Source organism: Eptesicus fuscus, chromosome 18 (assembly GCF_027574615.1).
Source record: "Eptesicus fuscus isolate TK198812 chromosome 18, DD_ASM_mEF_20220401, whole genome shotgun sequence".
NCBI lineage: Eukaryota > Metazoa > Chordata > Mammalia > Chiroptera > Vespertilionidae > Eptesicus > Eptesicus fuscus.
The window spans coordinates 2,806,521-2,824,913 of NC_072490.1; the positions used below are offsets into that span (position 1 = coordinate 2,806,521).

The window sequence follows — 18,393 nt, forward strand, 5'->3', positions numbered from 1 at the left end:
CCGTGGGCTCAGCAGGCCTTGCTGGGCGTTCAGGGCACTTGTCCAAGGCCACGTAGCAGCGGAGTCCACAATAATCATAATAAATAAAAAGCCAAGGGCACGGAGCAGCCCGGGACGGGCACCTCTCCCAGGGCTGCACCTGCTGCGTCCCCACCGGGCGCCGCGCAGGAGGGAGGCCGCTGCGCGCTCCACCTCGCCCCGGAGGCAACGCCAGCGGCCGAGCGACTCGCCCAAGCTCCCCCAGCCGGCCAGGGCCCGCCCGTGTCAGGGTCCTCACCCTCAGGAACCGCAGCCAGAGGCATGCACCTCCACACGGCACGGTGACCCCGCGCCACGCGCTCCCGCTCAGCGAAGACTAGGAGGCGGCTGGCAGGTTGCTGTGGGGACGCTCTGCCGCGCTTCCGTGGCGTGGAGGCGCCCCCGGTCTCATGACTCAGCACGCCGCCGGGGCGCCCTCGCCAGCCTCCCACGGGGCCCCTCACAGCGCGGCCTGCTGTGGACGGTCACGGGGTGACGGAGCCGTGACGGCATCGGCGGAGAAGAAAGGAGAAAACCAGCTCTGCCCGGTCACCAGACACGGTCACAAGACACGGTCACGTTCTGTGCGTGTTTCAACATTTTCCGAGACGTTTGCCCAGCATCACAGCCGCTGCGGAGCCGTGCGAGAGAGGAGAGGGAACCGGCGCGCGCAGGGGCCTGGGGGGAGCGCTCCCAGCCGCGGGAGCGTGGACATGAAATCGTGACGGGCCTACAGGGCAAAGAGCCGCCAAACCCTGTCTCCCCAGGGAAGAAGATGGTGCCCCGGAAGGAAGAGGCCTCGTCCGCTGCCCCCGACCCCTCCGGGGAGCTGCCCGCTGAGTCAGTTTGGAGGAGTAAGAGGCCGGGATGCGGGGCCGGGACGCGGGGCCGGGACGCGGGGCTGGGACACGGGGCCAGGATGCGGGGCTGGGCAGCAGGCGCAGCTGGCTCCGGAAGCAGCCGGAATAACGGGTCGGATCTTTCAGCGACGACTCCTGCCTCCTCCACAGAGGCGTCTCCAGTGGGGGGCCCGGTCTCCCACGTCATGACTCACGCGTGGAAAAGTCCTCCGGCTCCAGGGTTTCAGACACAGGATGCGAGGGTTTGTTTTGTCGTTAATCCTCATCTGAGGACATTTTTTCCATTGATTTTTTTTTTTTTTAGAGAGAGAGGTAGGGAGGGGGGCAGAGAGGAATATGGATGTGAGAGAGACACATCGACTGGCTGCCTCCCACATGCACCCCGACCAAGGCCAGGGATGGACCCTACAACTCAGGTACGTGCCCTTGGCCAGGAAGAGCCCTCGACCCTGCGGTGCGAACCCCAGAAAAGAAGGGCATCCCCCGCCCCCCGCACTGAGGAAGGACGCCGTGGCCAGGGGTGAGGGCCAGGGGGCAGCCAAGCTCACACTCCCCGCTCGGCACCATGGGAGCTGCGGACGCTGTGGGCCGGGCCGGGCCAGAGACCCCCCCCTCGGGGAAGGACAGACGCGGGACTGGGCTCCAGCAGAGACCCGGCCCCGCCCGCAGGAGGAAGGCAGCAGCGCCCCCTCTTATCTGACAACGCGGAGCCTGGACAGGCCAGCTGGTCCTTGGGTCACAGGTGCCCTTGTGACATCACCGCTCCCTCCTCTCCCCCGTCCTGGCCGGGCCGGGCCCATGGAGCAGCAACCTGAGGGGATGGTAACATCGGAGCCTCTGCCCTCCAGCCATGGGCAACCAGTGCTGTGTAAGCGCCGGGAGGCCGCGCCCCGGGGTGGGGAGCCACCCTCTGCCGGGGGCAGCCCCTGGGGGTGGGTGAGCAGCTGGGGACGCGGCTGGGGCTGGCCCTCACGCGTGCTTTGCCCCACCTTCTGCGTACAGAAGCCCGACCCAGAGGAGGCGGCGGCGGCCGCGGCGGAGGAGGAGAAGAAAAGGCTGACGGTGAAGAAGAGGAAGGTAGGGGGCGCGGGGAGCAGGAGGGAATCACGCACCGTGGCCCCTCAGAACCCGGGGTGCTCGGAAGGGGAGGGCCCGTCCCTGGTCCCCCTGCCGTCGCTCAGGGTTGCTCTCCTGTCCCCACACATCCCCGCCCTCTCCTGAGCCAGCACGCTAAGGAGGGACAGACGACTGGACGATGGAGAGGGCGGGCAGGGCACACAGCCCACAGGGAAGGCGGGCACAGGGCAGGGGGCGCTGGAGAGGGGAGAGGGGGCGGCCAGGTCCCAGAGGAGGTGAGGTGACCGAGGGGTGGAAGTCGGGAGGAGGGAGGCTGTGGCAGGGGTGGGGCGTGCGGCGGCCTCGCGGGCGACGATGCTGAGCTTCACCCCCGAGGGGACCCTGTGGCGCCGCACACCTGCCGGCCGGGGCTTCTGGCCGGAAAGGGTTCCCACGGAGCCGAGAAGACACAGGGCGAGCACGCACCGTCTGAACGGCGAGGACACAGTGACTCCGAGCGCGAGCAGAAGTGGCCGCGGCCACGGACAAGATCGCAGCGAGGCGGGGCCGGCCGGCCTCCCAGGCCCTCGGGAGCCCCGGCGGAAGGCCGACGGCAGGAGAAGCCGAGCGCCGAGCGGCGGGGCCGGCGGCGGTGACGGGAGCCCTCTGCTTTGCTTGGGCAGGAGCTTCAGGAGAAGCGACGCCGGGAAACCCAAGGGGAGAGCGACGCCACCGACCGGATCCAGGCCTGGTGGCGCGGCACGCTGGTGCGGCGGACCCTGCTGGCGGCCGCGCTGCGCGCCTGGATCATCCAGCTCTGGTGGCGGCGGCTGCTGTGGCGGCGGGGGTGCGGGCTGCGGCAGGGGGTGCTGCAGATCTACGCGGTCGAGGAGCAGGGCGCCGTCAGGCTGCAGTCCTGGTTCCGCAGGTGGCAGTGCCACCGCGGCTACTGCCGGATGCGCGGCACCGTCTGCCTCTCCGGGGACCCCGAGAGCTGCTTCCGCTTCCAGATCCAGGAGGCTCCGCAGGATCCACAGGCTCCACAGGATCCGCAGGATCCACAGGATCGCCAGGCTCCGCAGGCACAGCGCATGGGCGCTGCCAAAGACCTGGAGTTCCGCGTGGAGATTCTAACCATCTAGGTGGCTCTAAGCCCCAATAAACGTCTGACCGGGCCCGTGTGTCTCGGTGACCCCCACGCCTCGGGAGCCCACAGCGTCAGCCCCGCCCTCCTCTGTGCCTGGGAAACGCGGACCCAGCACCGGCTGGTCTCCTGACCTTGGCCCAGGGTGGGGCTGGGCTCTGTAACCCTGAAGACTGGGCACCTCCTGTGAGCGCCGTCCCTGTGGTCCCGCTGCCACGTCATCCTGCCGTCGGGCCGGGGCTCCGGCTCGCACGCACCAGCTCTCTGTCCCGCCAGCCCCCAATGGAGGGCAGGCGCGTGGCCGGCCCCAGGCTCACAGGCCTCTCCTCTGGGAAGCAGCAGGTCCGCTCCTCCCGCCCCTCCCTCCTGAGGACCAGATTCTCGGGGCGCTGCACACAGACAGGGCTGCCACTGCCGTCACCCCCTCGCTAGGCATGACCCATCTTAGGGACAGCCACATGGGCGGGTGAGGCCCTGCCTCTGACCTCCAGCGATCTGGACTCCCGTGCGACCTCAGCCCCCACTCCTGTGGGCTCGCTGGGCACCGCTGCCTCGCGGCTGTCTGTGGGGAAGGGCCGTTTCCTTAACACGTCCGACCCATCGCAGGCCAATTCTTCCGCCAAACAACAGAAATGCACCATGGGAAAAGTCGACGGGCGCTGCCGGCGTGGCTCAGCGGGTTGGGCGTCGTCCCAGGCACCAAAGGCGCCGGCTAGGTCCCAGTCCCGGCACAGGCCTGGCTTGCGGCTCCATCCCCCGTAGGGAGCGTGCAGGAGGCAGCCCATCGATGTTTGTCTCTCTCCCTCTCTCTCTCAAATCAATAAAAACGTTTTTTAAGATGTTTGTCATTACTTTTTATTTATTTTTAAATCTTTATTGTTGAAAGTATTACATATGTCTCCTTTTCCCCCCACTGACCCCTTCCAGCCACCCCGCCCCAGGCCGCAGGGTGACCTCTGCCCCCTCGAGCTGACCCCAGCAACACTGGGGTTCCACTCTTCCTGCTCTCTGCCTTCTGCCTTCTTTTAAATATATTTTTATTGAGTTCAGAGAGGAAGGGAGAGGGAGAGAGAGAGAAAATCAATGATGAGAGGAAATCATTGATCGGCTGCCTCCTGCACGCCCCACTACTGGGGATCGAGCCTGCAACCCAAGCATGTGCCCTTGACCGGAATCGAACCTGGGACCCTTCAGTCCGCAGGCCATCGCTCTATCCACTGAGCCAAACCGGCGAGGGCAGAGCCACTGATTCTTAGGCATCGACCCAAACCTCTCTCTGGTCCTCATTGAGACTTCGTAGGAATTGGCCTCGCCCACGTTTCACTGCCCGTCACGCCATCCCCCCCGCATCCCCGTCCCCAGCTGAGCGTTCCCTGTCTGTTGCGCGTCCTCTCACCATTTAACCACCGCCGGCCTCTCTCCACCCGGCTGAACCCACCCCTCACCTGAACTGGGTCGGCTCCAGAGAGCTGCCCTGGCCGTGTGGCGCCGTTGGTTGGAGCCCAAAGTTTGCAGGGGCGTTTTTTTGTTTGTTTGTTTCTGTGTTGATTTTTTTTAATTTATTGATTTTAGAGAGAGAGACACAGAGAGAGGGGAGTCTGAAAGGGGCATTTCAGGGGTGTGTTAACCTGCAGGCACAGAAACAATGCACAGGCAATGGACAATCAATCCTGGGTGGGACCTCGCCCCAGGGTGACCTCTGCCCCCTTGCAGGTCGCTGGTCACGTGGTTTGGACCTTCTGACCTTTCCTCCCTAGAGGTAACTAGGCCTCAGTTGGATTCCAGCTCCAGGCCCAGAAAAGCAGCAAAACCAGCCACTGTGACGTCAGGACCAGCTGCATCGAATAATGACCGGGTGCTAATCAGTCACGTTTTCGGGTGTGGCTCAGTGGATAGAGCGTCGGCCTGCGGACTGAAGGGTCCCAGGTTTGATTGCGGCCAAGGGCACATGCTCGGGTTGCGGGCTCGATCCCCAGTAGGGGAGGTGCAAGAGGCAGCCGATCAATGATTCCCTCTCATCATTGATGTTTCTATCTCTCCCTCGCCCTTCCTCTCTGAAATCAACAAAATATATATATTTTTAAAAAGCTAAAAAATAAAAGTTTGCAAAAAATACAAATAAAAAAATAAAATAAAAGTTTGCGAGTTTGATTCCCTGTCAAGGCACATACCCAGGTTGCAGGTTCGATCCCCAGTCTGGGTGCATACAGGCAGTAACCAATCAATGTTTCTCTCACATCAATGTTTCCCTCTCTCTCTCTCTCTCTCTCTCTCTCTCTCTCTCTCTCTCTCTAAAAATCAGTAGAAAATATCCTGTGTGAGAATGAAAAATAAAAAAAAGAAAAAGAAAGAGCTGGACTTCCCTGAAGAATACCGTATCTGCAGATTGCGTATGTCAGGGCCACAGCTGGACAAACTTCCCAAGACAAGTTTGCTTTTTGAGCTGAAGGTCTCCCCTTCTTTCTCCAAATGGGCAATTGTCCCCCTTTTCCTCCTGAGCATAGATGACGTCACCACACACTTAACCGAGGAGGGGGCAGCAGACTGGGTGCCCCCACTTCCCACCAGCTCACCCCCATCTGGGCGGCGTCCGCACCACAGTGCCGTCCTCCGGTGGAAATGAGTTGTCCCTGCCCAGCCGAGACCACCCCTCCACGGGCTCTCTCCCTCTTGCCTGCGATCGCCTCCTGACTCTGCAATGCCGTCACCCTGCCGCTTCATTTGTCTCCTTCAGGGAACACACGACCTGTCCCCACCTCCAAAAGGGCGGCCTGTTCTAGTTCTCTGCGTCTCCTCCCAGCAAAACGCATCCCTGTGCCTCCCACGCCTCCCGTCCCTCCTTAACCCTCTCCCGGGCTTCCCTCCTCACACCCTCAACTCCACAGAAACTAAAGGCCGAAGGGCACTGGTGAGAGAGAGTGTTTACAAACATGGCCGAGGTGACTTCCCTCCTGTCGCCATGCCTCTTGGCAATGTGACCTTGCAGCTCCATCGATCAAGAGATGGCGGCCCTCACCAGTTTGGCTCCGTGGATAGAGCGTCGGCCTGCGGACTGAAGGGTCCCAGGTTCGATTCCGGTCAAGGGGCATGTACCTTGGTTGCGGGCACATCCCCAGTAGGAGGTGTGCAGGAGGCAGCTGATCGATGTTTCTCTCTCATCGATGTTTCTAACTCTCTATCCCTCTCCCTTCCTCTCTGTAAAAAATCAATAAAATATATTAAATAAAAAAAAAAAAAAAGAACAGCAAGTCCCCTCGGTGCCGGCCGGGGAAGGTGGATTCCGGGGCCTCAGGAGGCCACCCGGCCTCGAGGGTCTCTGGGCCAGGCCGGAGGGGGTGGGTGCTGCAGGCACAGGGCTGTGCGGAGACCCACCGGCCACGCCTGTCTCCTCTGACTCTAGTTCCGGGGAGACAACATGGACGCAGAGGTGAAGAAGTACCTTGAGAAATACAAGCAAGGGAAAAGTGAGGAAACCAGAGAGACGAAGGAAGAAGACCCTCCGACCCCACCCAGCACACCGAAGGTGGGTCTGTGGGGACCTCAGCGTGAGGGTGACTGTGACCCCAGCCCGCACCCCCTCTGGCCCAGTCGCCCGGCCGTGATGGGACGTCCTCTCTGAGGCCACAGCACGGGGCGCTCAGGCACTGGTCCCCCAACCAGGCTGCACTGTGAGGGGAGACAGTGCTGTGAGTGATGCCCCGGGGACGGCCCTCACACACCCAGGAGGCCCGGGCCCCGATGCAGGGTCGGCCTACCCAGAGCTGGCGGGACAGGGATGGACTCGTCCCTGGCTCCCCTTCTCCTAGCGCCTCGGGGCTGAGACCTGGAGAGTCGCGTGTAGGGAGGAGAGACCCTGGCAGAGAGTGGGGTGGTGAGGGCCGTGCTGGGGGAAGGCATTGCCAAGGAAAGGGGAACCCAAGCCCCACGTCGTGTGGCGTGTGGGCAGGCGCGTGCCCCCGTGTGCGCGCTTAAGGTGTGAGAACCCGAGAATGCGCGTGAGCAAGAAACCAGAAGAGGCCACACTGTGGAGCAAGGAAACGCCTAGCCCTTGACAGAGGGGGGGAGGGGGGCGGAGGGAGCTGGAAGCGGCAGGAGAGGAGAGCCAAGGGCTCCAGTCTCCAGCCTGTGGGTGGGCCGGAGGGAAGCCCTGCCCTCAGGTGGGAGGTGGAGCCCAGAGACCAGGGTGCTCTCTGTCCGTGGACCCGGGGAGGACTTGGGGAGGGGCGCCCCCCGGGACAGGTGGGGACCCTGAGTCTCAGAGGCAGCGTGACCGGCCCGCGTCCACTCCCCGAGAGCGGCAGAGACAGGGCACCTACCTGTGTGGTCTTCTTCCTGTGCCAGGCCCGGGGCCCTGGACTTCTGGGGCAGGGGCTGTGGCTGGGAGAGGACAGGACCCCTTCCTGGCGCATCCGGCGGCTGAGGCGGGTGGGGAACGGGTCCGAGTGTCCCTTCCTTTTCCTTGCTGCCCCGCCCCCAAGGTAAAGAAGCCCTCTGATGAAGAGGAGAGAGCCAAGCAGATCCAGGCCTGGTGGCGGGGCACCCTGGTGCGCCGGACGCTGCTGTCCGCCGCGCTCTGCGCCTCCATCATCCAGCGCTGGTGGAAGCAGGTGCAGGCGCAGCTGCTGGAGGAGCGGCGGTGGGTGGCACTGGAGGCCTACACTCGGCAGAAGTGGGCGGCGGTCCGGCTGCAGTCCTGGTTCCGCATGTGGCGCGTCCGCCTCCGTTACTGCCGCCTGCTGCAGGCCACCCGCATCATCCAGATGTACTGGCGCTACCATAACTGCCACACCAATGGCTTCTTCCAAGGCAGGTACGAACTCACCGCGAACCAGCTGGGACTCGAACTTGAGATCTTCCTGGGGTCACAGATTTGTCGGATTACAGAGTGCATCCCCTTCCCAATAAAGAACTGACCAGGTCTGCTCCACCTCCGTGTCCCCGCGTCTCTGTCTTACCCTTGGCGACAGCGTGGATGGACACGGAAACTATTGTGCTAGCGAAACATCACAGGATATCACTGACATGTGGAATGCACTGAACACAATAAACCGATGAGCAAGACAGGTCCAGAGGCCTGGATGCATGGAACAGACCGACGGATCTCAGGGGGCGGGGGAAAGGGTGGGTAGGGGATGGGGAGAGATTAACCAAAGATCACATATGCATACATGCATAACCCATGGACACAGAAAACAGTTTGGGGAAGGCCTGGCGTGGGGCAGGGGTTGAGTGGAGGGGAACAAAAAGTGGGGAAATGGGGGGCATTGGTGATACTAACAACAACAAACAGCGGCCATAATTGCACAACTTTGTAAATACACTAAAAATCACTGATTGCACAAGTTTAAAGGGTAAGTGTTGTTAACGGAAAAGCATTCAAACCTGTAAAGAATTTTTTGTGAGTTTATTTGAGCCAAACTGTCGACAATTGCCAGGAAGCAGAACCTCGACGGGTTGGGCTAGTGCTCCAGAGAATGGCGGGTTTTCACCCATTTTTATACATTAGAATCAAAGGAGGAGCCGTAGGTGGGTTACATGAAATCCATTGGTGATGGGTTAGGGAGGCGGGAGAAAGCAAAGTGAGTGGGGGCGGGTGGCGGGACCTCTGGGGATGGATAAAAAGTAAAATGAGAGACACATACTTCTTTTACTTAGGTGGGTGCAGGCTAGCTAACAGTCAACAATTAACATGATAACAACAACAATGAAGGAATCTGTGGTCTCTGTCCTGGCGCCCAGGGCATTTGGTTGTGCCCTGAGGGGTCCAGAAAAAAGGGGAAGTTACAAGTTACCCTGACGGTTCAAGGATATCCTATAGAATAAAAGCCGAATATGCAAATTGCCCGAAGGGTGGAACAACCAGTTGCTATGATGCACACTGACCACCAGGGGGGCAGACGTTCAATGCAGGAGCTGCCCCCTGGTGGTCAGTGCTCTCCCAAAGGGGGAGCGCTGCTCAGCCAGAAGCCGGGCTCACAGCTGGTGAGTGCAGTGGCCATGGCGGGAGCCTCTCCCACCTCCGCGGCAGTGCTAAGGAGCAGTGAGCTGAGTGGTAAGGAGCCAGCAGGCAGGAGGTAAAGAGTGAGGTGTCCCGGACTGCAAGAGGGTGCAAGCCTGGCTGAAAGACCCCTCCCCTTCCCCCCAGTGCATGAATTTTATGCACCGGGCCTCTAGTGTTATCATAGATGCAAAAAGACAGATGGGCTCAGTTAAGGTCAAGATTGACCTTGTCAGGGGAGATACCGGCCTAGGACATGACTGCCCACCATCACTGCTTTGGGTTAAAGTTTTAATTTCAGACCATCCTTTGTGGTTGCCATAGTTCTTAGAGTTCCCAAGACCGCCACGCAGGCCTTCCCTGAGCTGGTCAGGTCAGCATGTGGCCCCTTACGTCCACAGTTTCATGTGTCAATGAAAAGTTTTATGTGGATAGTCCACATTCTTAGAAGGGACTCAGCATCATGATGGCCGCCTTTCTCCACAAGATCAATGCACTTAGTCACGATCCTGGCGAGACTAGCACTGAAATGGGGAAGCATTGACAGAAATGTCTATCTTTTAAAAATATTTTTTTATTGATTTCAGAAAGAGAGAGAAACATCACTGAGAGAGAATCATTGATCCACTGCCTCCTGCATGCCCCCTACTGGGGAATCAAGCCCATACCCCAGACATGTGCCCTGACCGGGAACCAACTGTGACCTCCTAGTTCATAGGTTGATGTTCAACCCCTGAGCCACACCGAACAGGCGGAAATGTCTATCTCTATATATAAAAGCCTAATATGCTAAGTGTCTGACCGTTCGACCGTTCGACTGGTCAACCGGTCGCTATGACACCCACTGACCACCAGGGGGGCAGATACTCTGACTGGTAGGTTAGCTTGCTGCTGGGGTCCGGCTCATTGGGACTGGGTGAAATGGGCCGGACATGCCCTGGAGCCCTCCCGTGGTCCCTCCCCGGCCGGCCAACCTCCAGTGGCCACACCCAGGCCAAGGGACCCCACCGGTGCACGAATCCGTGCACTGGGCCTCTAGTCATTACTAATAGCTTTGAATAGTTGGTCACATTGGAAATATCTAAATGGGTAAATTTTTAACCCTTTGGATAGGAATCTACCTGGGTGTGGTGCCTTGTTCAGGGTGGATCTTCAATAGCCTTCCTTGGTTTACTGTTTTCTAGATTCGTCTGGTCTCTGTTTCCTACGGGGTACTGGGGTGCTGAAACCCGAATCAGGGGCCGACCGGAAGTGCCAAGTCTGAGAAGACACTAGAAGTGTCTGGAGATGTGCTGCCGTGGGCCCTCCCGCTCCCCCGTGGCTGATTCCGTGGTCATTAGTGATGAGAACAGGAAAGGAGCCGGGAAGAACTGCCACGGGCAGGTCACGTGGGCAGCGGCACCCGGAGGCTGACGCTTTCACTCCCCGTGGAGCCGCCAGTCTATTCCCGCAGATCCCAGATCACGGGGGGCAGGGGGGGAGAGGGGGAGACCAGCCCCGTGCCCCGTAAAGTTGGGGTGATGTGGGGAAGGTACTTGGCTGTCAGTCACACCTGGGAACAGGTCATTGGCCAGAATGGGCGTGGCCGCTGCAAGCCCGGAAGCGCGGGTACTTGACAAGGAAACGCATGTGGCGTGTGGTCTTGGTCCCCTGGGGGTGGCGCTGGACGCCTGGCTCGCCGGGCCCCCTCGCTCCTGCTTCCTGGCACTCGCTCATGTGGACCCCCACACACTGGACGAAGGGGTCGCCGGCCTGATGCTGACCTGGGCCCGGCTGCAGCGTGGAAGGGAAATGGCCGCTGGCTTTGCTTCCGGCTCTACTGAAATCCCAGCTGCTTCTGCGGCTGGAATGGGACGGAGGGGGGACCCAGAGGCGTGGTTCCACGCAAATGAAAAAACCACTCATCCTCTCAAGGCATCGTAAGGACCGCCCCCCAGCGCCCAGTGGGAAGCGGACACCACCGATGTCCCCGCTAACCGTCCGTCACGGGGAGGACATGCAGGGGCCTGGAGGGGAGCCCAGGTGTGGGGGGCACTCAAGTGCGTCACCTGTCCGCGGCCCTGGGACAGCTGTCGCGGGGGAAGTAGACAGGGCTTGCTTCTGAGGAAGACGCAGCTGTAGGGCAGGTGTCCTGACCCTCGTGTCATAATGCGATTGTGAGCTCATCGCTCTCTCCCTCATATGACCCCCACCAGGCTCGGGGAGCAGAGAAACCAAGGCTAGTGAACCATCTAAAGACCGCTATGGGGGTTCGATTTTGTGTAAGAGACACAGCCAGGGCTCCTCGGCAGGCCTGGGGTGGGCGGGAACCACCCGGGGCTTGAGAGATCTTGGGAAAAGAGGGGCTGTTGAGGCAGCGGGAGGCCCTGGAGAGAAGCAGCGTCTAACTCACCCATTCGTTTCTCCCGTTTAATTTTGAGGCCAGAAAGACGGCAATCTCGTTTTAATTGAGGTCGTGTACGAAGAAGACATTCAGTTGGTGATGTTACCAGAAGAAGAGCCGCCGCCCCCACCGCCGGTGGGTACATCCCCATGGGGTTCAGAGAAACCCAGAGCACTTGCCTCTGTCCTCGGGCGCCGGCTCCTTCCCGCCACTCCCTGCACAGCTTGGGCTGTGGGTCTGGGTCTGACTGTGACGTGAAGAGTGAATGGAGAGCCCGGCCGGTGTGGCCCAGGGCTTGAGCATCAGCCTATGAACCAGGAGATCATGGTTCAATACCAGGAGATCATGGTTCAATACCAGGAGATCGTGGTTCAATTCCCGGTCAGGGCACATGGCCGGTTGTGGGCTCGATCCCCAGTGTGAGGCGTGTAGAAGGCAGCCAGTCAATAATTCTCTCTCATCATTGCTCCTTCTCCCTCTCCCTTCCTCTCTGAAATCAATAAATATATTTAAGAGAGAGAGGGAGAGAGGGAGAGAGAGAAAGAGACCAGGGACCCTTGCAGCAAATCCTGGGAGGTAGGGGCGGGGCCTTCCTGAGAGGGGTCTTTGATCTCTGCCTAGCGAGGAAGAACGAGAGCGGCCAGGAAGATCCAGGCCTGGTGGCGGGGCCAGCTGGTGCGCCGGGCGCTGCTGCACGCGGCGCTGCGGGCCTGGATCATCCAGCGCTGGTGGCGGCAGGCGCTGGAGCAGCTGCTGCAGAGGAAGCGGCGGGAGGCGCTGGTCAGCTTCGCCATCAGGGAGCGGGCGGTGGTCAAGCTCCAGTCTTTGGTCCGCATGTGGCGCGTCCACTGGCGCTACACCCAGGTGCTCAGCGCCATCTACCTCATCCGCTGCCACTGGCTGAGCCACCGCTGCCAGACCTGTGCGCTCCTCCGGGGACACTGCGTGGTCACGGCCACCCACCTGCAGTTCCACATCGAGATCACCAACCCCTGAGGCCGGGGGCAGGGGCACGGACCCTCGGTCCCCAGTAAAGGTCTGAGCTGATGTGCTGTCGCGTGGTGCCCCCGGGAGTGGAAAGGTTAGGACGCGGGCCTGCCGCCGCCTCTGCTCCCGGGAAAACAGCTCCCGCGGCCTCGCGGCCCCTGTGCTGAACCTACAATGAATGTATGCTGCTGACTCGGTTATCAAACGGAAACTGTAGTCCTGGTCTATGCCGACACATGACAGAGCCAGTCCCAGCCCCTGCCCGCCCCCCGGGGTGTGAGGGACGCCCCTCCGGCAGCCTGTGGGGTCCCCTGCCCAGGAGAACGGGCCCCGGGCTCCTCTGTCGGGCTGGCGCCGGGGTCTTTGGCCAGAACCTAGGGGAATGCCAACACCCGGCTGACTCCGGGGAGCAGGTGACAGCCGCAGGGAAGGGCAGGAGGCTGGCCTCTGGGGGGGCGGGGCCGCTGGGCGTGCTGACGGGCAGGTGGGAACCCGGGCACTAGTAGGAAACGAGTTCGAGGCCCTTCATCCGCACCCACCGTCCCGCACCCGGACTCCTCTCCCCGCGGACCGAGCAGCAAGCAGATTCCTCCGTAGTCCCCGAACCCCTGCCCTGGTCTCCGTTCTTGGTGATCTTACCATCGGCCAAGATGTCCCTCCCCATCTCCCCATGCTTATGTCTGATGACCCTTCGGCGTGCTCCCGGCCACCTCCCCTGGTCACCGTCAGCAGCGCTGCTCCGTGTAGCGCTGTGATGTTCGGCATCTGTGCGGCCCTAACGGGCAGCGACTGGGCACGCAGGGCTGTGGAGGATGTAAGTGTGCCCAGTGCTTGGCTCAGTGGATGGAGCGTCGGCCTGCAGACTGAAGGGTCCCGGGTTCAATTCCCGGTCAAGGGCACGTATCTCGGTTGCAGGCTCCATCCCAGCCCCGGTCAGGGCAGGTACAGGAGGCAGCCAATCAATGTGTCTCTCTCACATGGACGTTTCTCTCTCTCTCTGTCTCTCCCCCTCCCTCCCACTCTCTCTCAAAAAAATCAATGGGAAAATACTCTCGGGTGAGGATTAACAGCAACAACATGTGCCTAGTGCAGCTGAAGAATTGAATTTTTAGTTTTATTTCATTTAAGTTTCAATAGCTACTAACCATTCCATCGGGCGGCGTGGCTCTGCACCTCACCATTCCCAACTCTTGCCCAAATGGCTTTTTCTAGACCTGCCTTCTCGGATTCCTTTCTTTTCTCCTTCCTGTTTACCTTTCAAATACCCCCCAACAGAATGGAGAATGGTACAGGTGCCACGGAATTGGGCAGAGCAGTTCCTCAAGAAACTAAAAGTAGGTTATACGGCCCGGCTGGCGTGGCTCAGTGGTTGAGCATCTTCAACCTATAAAACAGGAGGTCACGGTTCAATTCCCAGTCAGGACACATGCCCGGGTTGTGAGCTTGGTTCCCCAGTAGGGGGCGTGCAGGAGGCAGCGATCCATGATTCTCTCTCATTGATGTATGTTTCTCTCTCTCCTTCTCCCATCCTCTCTGAAATCAATAAAAAAATATTTTTTTAAAAATAGAATTATCTGGCCCAGCCAGTCCACTTCTGGGCACATATCCTAAAGCAGTGGTCGGCAGACTCATTAGTCAACAGAGCCAAATATCAACAGTATAACGATTGAGATTTCTTTTGAGAGCCGAAAACCGACTTCTGCACATGGGCCACAAAGTTTCAATCGCACTGTACGTGCGCGCCCGCACGTGGTATTTTGTGAAAGAGCCATACTCAAGGGGCCAAAGAGCCGCACGTGGCTCGTGAGCCGCCGTTTGCCGACCACGGGCCTAAAGGATCTAACGCAGCGTCTCAGAGGTCTCTGAGACTCGTGCTCACAGCAGCGTTAACGACTCACACTGGCCGGAAGCCAGAAGCATCGCCGTGTCCGTCCGCGGAGGAACGGATGGACAGAAAGCGGTCTCTGCACGAGCGGAGCGTGGCCGGCCGAGAACGGCAGGGACGCGGCCGCGGCCGCGGCAGGACGAGCCTTGCAGACACTGTGCTGAGGGAGAGCAGTCGGTCCCAGAAGGACACACGCTGTAGGGTCCTCCCGGGGGAGGCACGTAGCCAGTGGATTTCACAGGGAGAAAGGCCAGCGTGGCGGGGCCGGGAGCTGGGGAGGGGGGGGGATGGAGAGTGTTTAATGGGGTTTCCATAACCTCCTGGAGATGGATGGCGCTGCTAATTTCAACAGCAAAGTGAATACAGCCAGTGCCGATGAGCTGTTTACTTAAAATGGTTAAAATGGTGAATGTTGGGTGGCTCAGGGGTTGAGCGTTGACCTATGAACCAGGAGGTCACGGTTCCATTCCGGGTCAGGGCACAGGCCTGGGTTGCAGGCTCGGTCCCCAGTGGGGGGTGTGCAGGAGGCAGCCGATCCATGATTCTCTCATCACTGATGTTTCTCTCTCTCCTTCTCCCTTCCTCTCTCTAAAAATCAATTTAAAACATATTTTTTAAAATGGTAAATGTCATGCTATGTATATTTCACCACAATTTAAAAATAGTGTATTTTAAAGGTTGTGGGAGGGGAGCAAAAGATGGTCCTACCTAATAAAAGGGAAGTCTGCAAATAACCGTCACTCCGCCACGCCCACGATTGGGCCGGCGGCAGGCTGGGGGCGGGACTCGGGGTGGCCAATTGGGCTGACAGGATGAGCGTGAGTCCCTGCCCCCCCCCCCCCATTCCTCCCGTAGGCCCCAATGGCCGGCACTGCGGGAGGACCGATGGAGCCGGCGGAGGGCGCAGGTGGGGGAACTCGGGGTGGCCGATTGCGTGGCTGCCGGCACCAGTTTTCCGCCAGCAGCAGTTTTCCTCTGGCCACCCGCCGATCGGAGCGCCTCCCGATCGGAGTTCCTCTCGGGGTGGCTTCCGATGGAGGGAGGCGCTCCGATCGGCGGGTGGCCAGAGGAAAACGGCTGCTGGCGGAAAACTGGTGCCAGCAGCCGGGTGAAGGAAGGTCTATTGCACGAAACTTCGTGCAACGGCTCCTAGTATGGGCTGTAAAATGACTGAACATACCATTTATACAGACCCCATGGGGAGGGGGTGTCCCTGGTTGGCCGACTTGGCGCAGCCCCAACGCCCCTGCCCAGGGCAGACATTGCTCATCAATCCCTGGCCCTTGCTCCTCCAGCTCCAGGCTCTGAATCCTCCTCCTCCACACAGGCCCTGCCCCCCAGGTCCCCCTGCCGCTGCCTGGGAGCTGCTTTAGGAGATGCCCGGTATTTGCCTCCATTGGCGCAACGACCTCCTTGAAGTGGACCTGACGGAGCTGGGGACACAGGAATCACAGGTCTGACGTTTCCTTTATTGGGAGAGGTGTGGACTGGTGTATTTTGCAGACCTGTGAGCCCAGGGAGACCTCGAGGCGAAGGTTCAGCTGGTTCTCTTTGATGTCGTAATTGCCCTGGATGAAGCCCCTGGTGTGGCAGTTGTGCCAGCGCCAGTACAGCTGGATGATGCGGGCGGCGTGCAGCAGGCGGCAGTACCGGAGGCGGATGCGCCACATGCGGACCCAGGACTGCAGCCTGACCGCCGCCCGCTCCCTCAGCGAGTACGCACGGAGCACCGCCCAGCGCCGCGCCTCGAGCTCGCTGGCCAGCACCTGCCTCCACCAGCGCTGGATGATGCAGGCGCTGAGCGCGGCGTGCAGCAGCGCCCGGCGCACCAGGGTGCCCCGCCACCAGGCCTGGATGGACACGGCTGCTTCCCGAGGTGTCGCTTCCCGAGGTGTCGCTTCCCGAGGTGTCTCTCCCTCAGGTGTCTCTCCCTCAGGTGTCTCTCCCTCGGGTGTCTCTCCCTCGGGTGTCAGCACGATCTTAACCCTTCTGGTGGATTCTGAGGAAGCTTGTAAGGAAAGAAAACGGAACACTTAGGAAACTCACGTTTCCGCCCTCAGGTGCACCAGGAAAGCGCCCAGATCCTCTAGCAACAGACACCCCTGCCCTGGGTGGTATGGCTCAGTGGATAGAGCACCAGCCTGTGGACTGAAGGGTCCCGGGTTTGATTCTGGTCAAGGTCACATGCCTGGGTTGTGGGCTTAATCCCCAGTGTGCAATGTGCAGGAGGCAGCCGACTAATCATTCTCATCATTGACTAGTGGCCCAGTGCACGAAACCCGTGCACATTAAAAGGGAATTAATTAGAGGAAATATTTTAATATTGCTATTTGCCCTTTCTCTATAATAGAAGTGTCAGAGATGAAAAGAAATTAGTAACATGTATATGAAAATCTTCCTCCTGTCAGAGTCTGGAGCATGCCACAGGAACCAGAGTCAAATCCTTGCCCACTCATGTGCGCCTCAAAATCGCGCAAGACCCAGACCCAGCCGGCCCCACCCCCATTGGGCAAGATCCATACCCGGCCGGCCCCACCCCCGTCAAGCCCCGCCAGGTGGGGGGGCTCAGCCTCAGGTCCCCCAGCACCGGAGTGGGGGGTGTGGCCTGAGGTCCCCCGGCCCGGGGTGGAGGGAGCAGCCTGAGGTCCCCGGCCCAGCACTGGGGTGTGGGGCGCACCTTGAGGGCCCCTGTCAAGCCCCACTGTGCGGGGGGCGCAAGCTCAGGTCCCCTGCCCCGGCCCAGCGCCACGCAGCCTCAGGTCCCTGCTGATTGCTCCTTAAGGCTCATTATGGGAACTCGGCCTCCGCTGTGGGCACCGCCATCTTTGTGATGGTGTGACGGTCAATTTGCATATTCTCTCTTTATTAGATAGAATGTTTCTATCTCTCTCTCCCTTCCTCTCTGAAATAAAAATATTTTTTTAAAGAGCATAAACCCTAATAAGACATCAGTATAAAGTTCTACATGCACACATGTGCACACACACACAGTTCCAGTCCCAGTCTTCCTGGCCTGTCCTAGGCCCTCAGACCTGGGGGAGAAACCCCACCCGGGGGGACCATGGGCAGTGCACCGCCCTCAGAGAAACCTTGGGTGGATCCCACAAAACCTTAAACGCTTGGGACTTGGGGTAGATGGTCAGATCGCCTCAGGTCTGCACTAAATTACCCATGGTCAGGGGCTAGATGTTCCCATCCCTCTCAGGTCTGTGCTTCTCCAGCCACAGCTCTGGTGGCAGGAGAGATAAAAGGGGAGAGCCGTGATGTCATAAGGGCACCTATGACTCAGCACCAGAACCCCTTGAGGAAAACCTAGGACACCTGTCCTTTCTCTCCTGGCACTGTGGCCAGAGTGCTGCCTACAAAGGCCACCCCAAACACTGACCCAGTGCCACAAAAGTATGTAATGATACTCACGAAAGCCTGGCTGGTATCCATTCAATGAATTTCAGTTCATTTAAGCAATGATATCCTATATAATAAAACCCAATATGCAAATTGACCGAATGGCGGAATGACTGGTCGCTATGACGCACACTGACCACAGGGGGCAGGCGCTCAATGCAGAAGCTGCCCCCGACCAGGGCCGGCAAGTGGGCAGCACCAGGCCGCCAGCCAAGGTGGGTGCCAGCGGGGGGCCCCAATCACCCCACCCACCAGTCGCCCCACAGATCGGCCCTGATCACCAGCCTGGCCTAGGGACCCTATCTGTGCACAAATTTCGTGCACCGAGCATGAGAATTGCATGCTCTCTGTGTACTGATATAGTCAGGTGTACAGGATTTAGTAAGATTAACAAATTCATCAGATCAAGATAAGCTCAATATAAATACTGAGGCTATTATTCCCATTGATTTTTTAGAGAGAGTGGAAGGGAAGGGGAGAGACAGAGAGAGAGAGACACATCGATGTGAGAGACACATTGATTGGTTGCCTCCCACACCCACCCCAACCGGAGTTGGGGATCAAACCTGCAACTGAGGTATGTGCCCTTGACCGGAATTAAACCCTTGACCCTTCAGTCTACAGGCCAACGCTCTAACCACTGAGCAACTAGAGAGA

At 59.6% G+C, this 18,393-nt stretch overlaps 3 protein-coding genes across 6 annotated transcripts; 2 read left to right on the forward strand and 1 right to left on the reverse strand.

The window, feature by feature from the left end:
* The first annotated feature begins 1,613 nt into the window (after positions 1–1,613).
* On the forward strand, positions 1,614–8,005 carry LOC103300495 (IQ domain-containing protein F5-like). Of its 2 annotated transcripts, XM_008157387.3 has the most exons (4): positions 1,623–1,746; positions 1,881–1,955; positions 6,479–6,601; positions 7,557–8,005. In XM_008157387.3, exons 1-4 carry the CDS (start codon positions 1,729–1,731, stop codon positions 7,989–7,991), a joined length of 651 nt encoding a protein of 216 aa, XP_008155609.2. In that variant the 5' UTR covers positions 1,623–1,728; the 3' UTR covers positions 7,992–8,005. The 2 variants fall into 2 exon arrangements, with proteins under 2 accessions (XP_027988259.2, XP_008155609.2); XM_028132458.2 differs by lacking the exons at positions 6,479–6,601; positions 7,557–8,005 and adding an exon at positions 2,618–3,103 and having other exon boundaries at positions 1,614–1,746.
* Positions 8,006–11,235: 3,230 nt separating this feature from the next.
* IQCF2 (IQ motif containing F2) lies at positions 11,236–12,506 on the forward strand. 3 transcript variants are annotated; one of them, XM_028160763.2, is made up of 3 exons: positions 11,236–11,337; positions 11,502–11,594; positions 12,081–12,506. In XM_028160763.2, the coding sequence occupies exons 1-3, from the start codon at positions 11,320–11,322 to the stop codon at positions 12,453–12,455; spliced, it is 486 nt and encodes a 161-aa protein (XP_028016564.1). In that variant the 5' UTR covers positions 11,236–11,319; the 3' UTR covers positions 12,456–12,506. The 3 variants fall into 3 exon arrangements, with proteins under 3 accessions (XP_028016564.1, XP_028016571.1, XP_054585771.1); XM_028160770.2 differs by having other exon boundaries at positions 11,245–11,337; positions 11,497–11,594; XM_054729796.1 differs by having other exon boundaries at positions 11,276–11,349; positions 11,497–11,594.
* A 3,273-nt stretch (positions 12,507–15,779) lies between these two features.
* On the reverse strand, positions 15,780–17,589 carry LOC103300476 (IQ domain-containing protein F5). The gene is made up of 2 exons (XM_008157362.3): positions 17,501–17,589; positions 15,780–16,339 (listed from the first exon to the last, which is right to left on the reverse strand). Exons 1-2 carry the CDS (start codon positions 17,502–17,504, stop codon positions 15,780–15,782), a joined length of 564 nt encoding a protein of 187 aa, XP_008155584.1. The 5' UTR covers positions 17,505–17,589.
* Between the last annotated feature and the right edge of the window lie 804 nt (positions 17,590–18,393).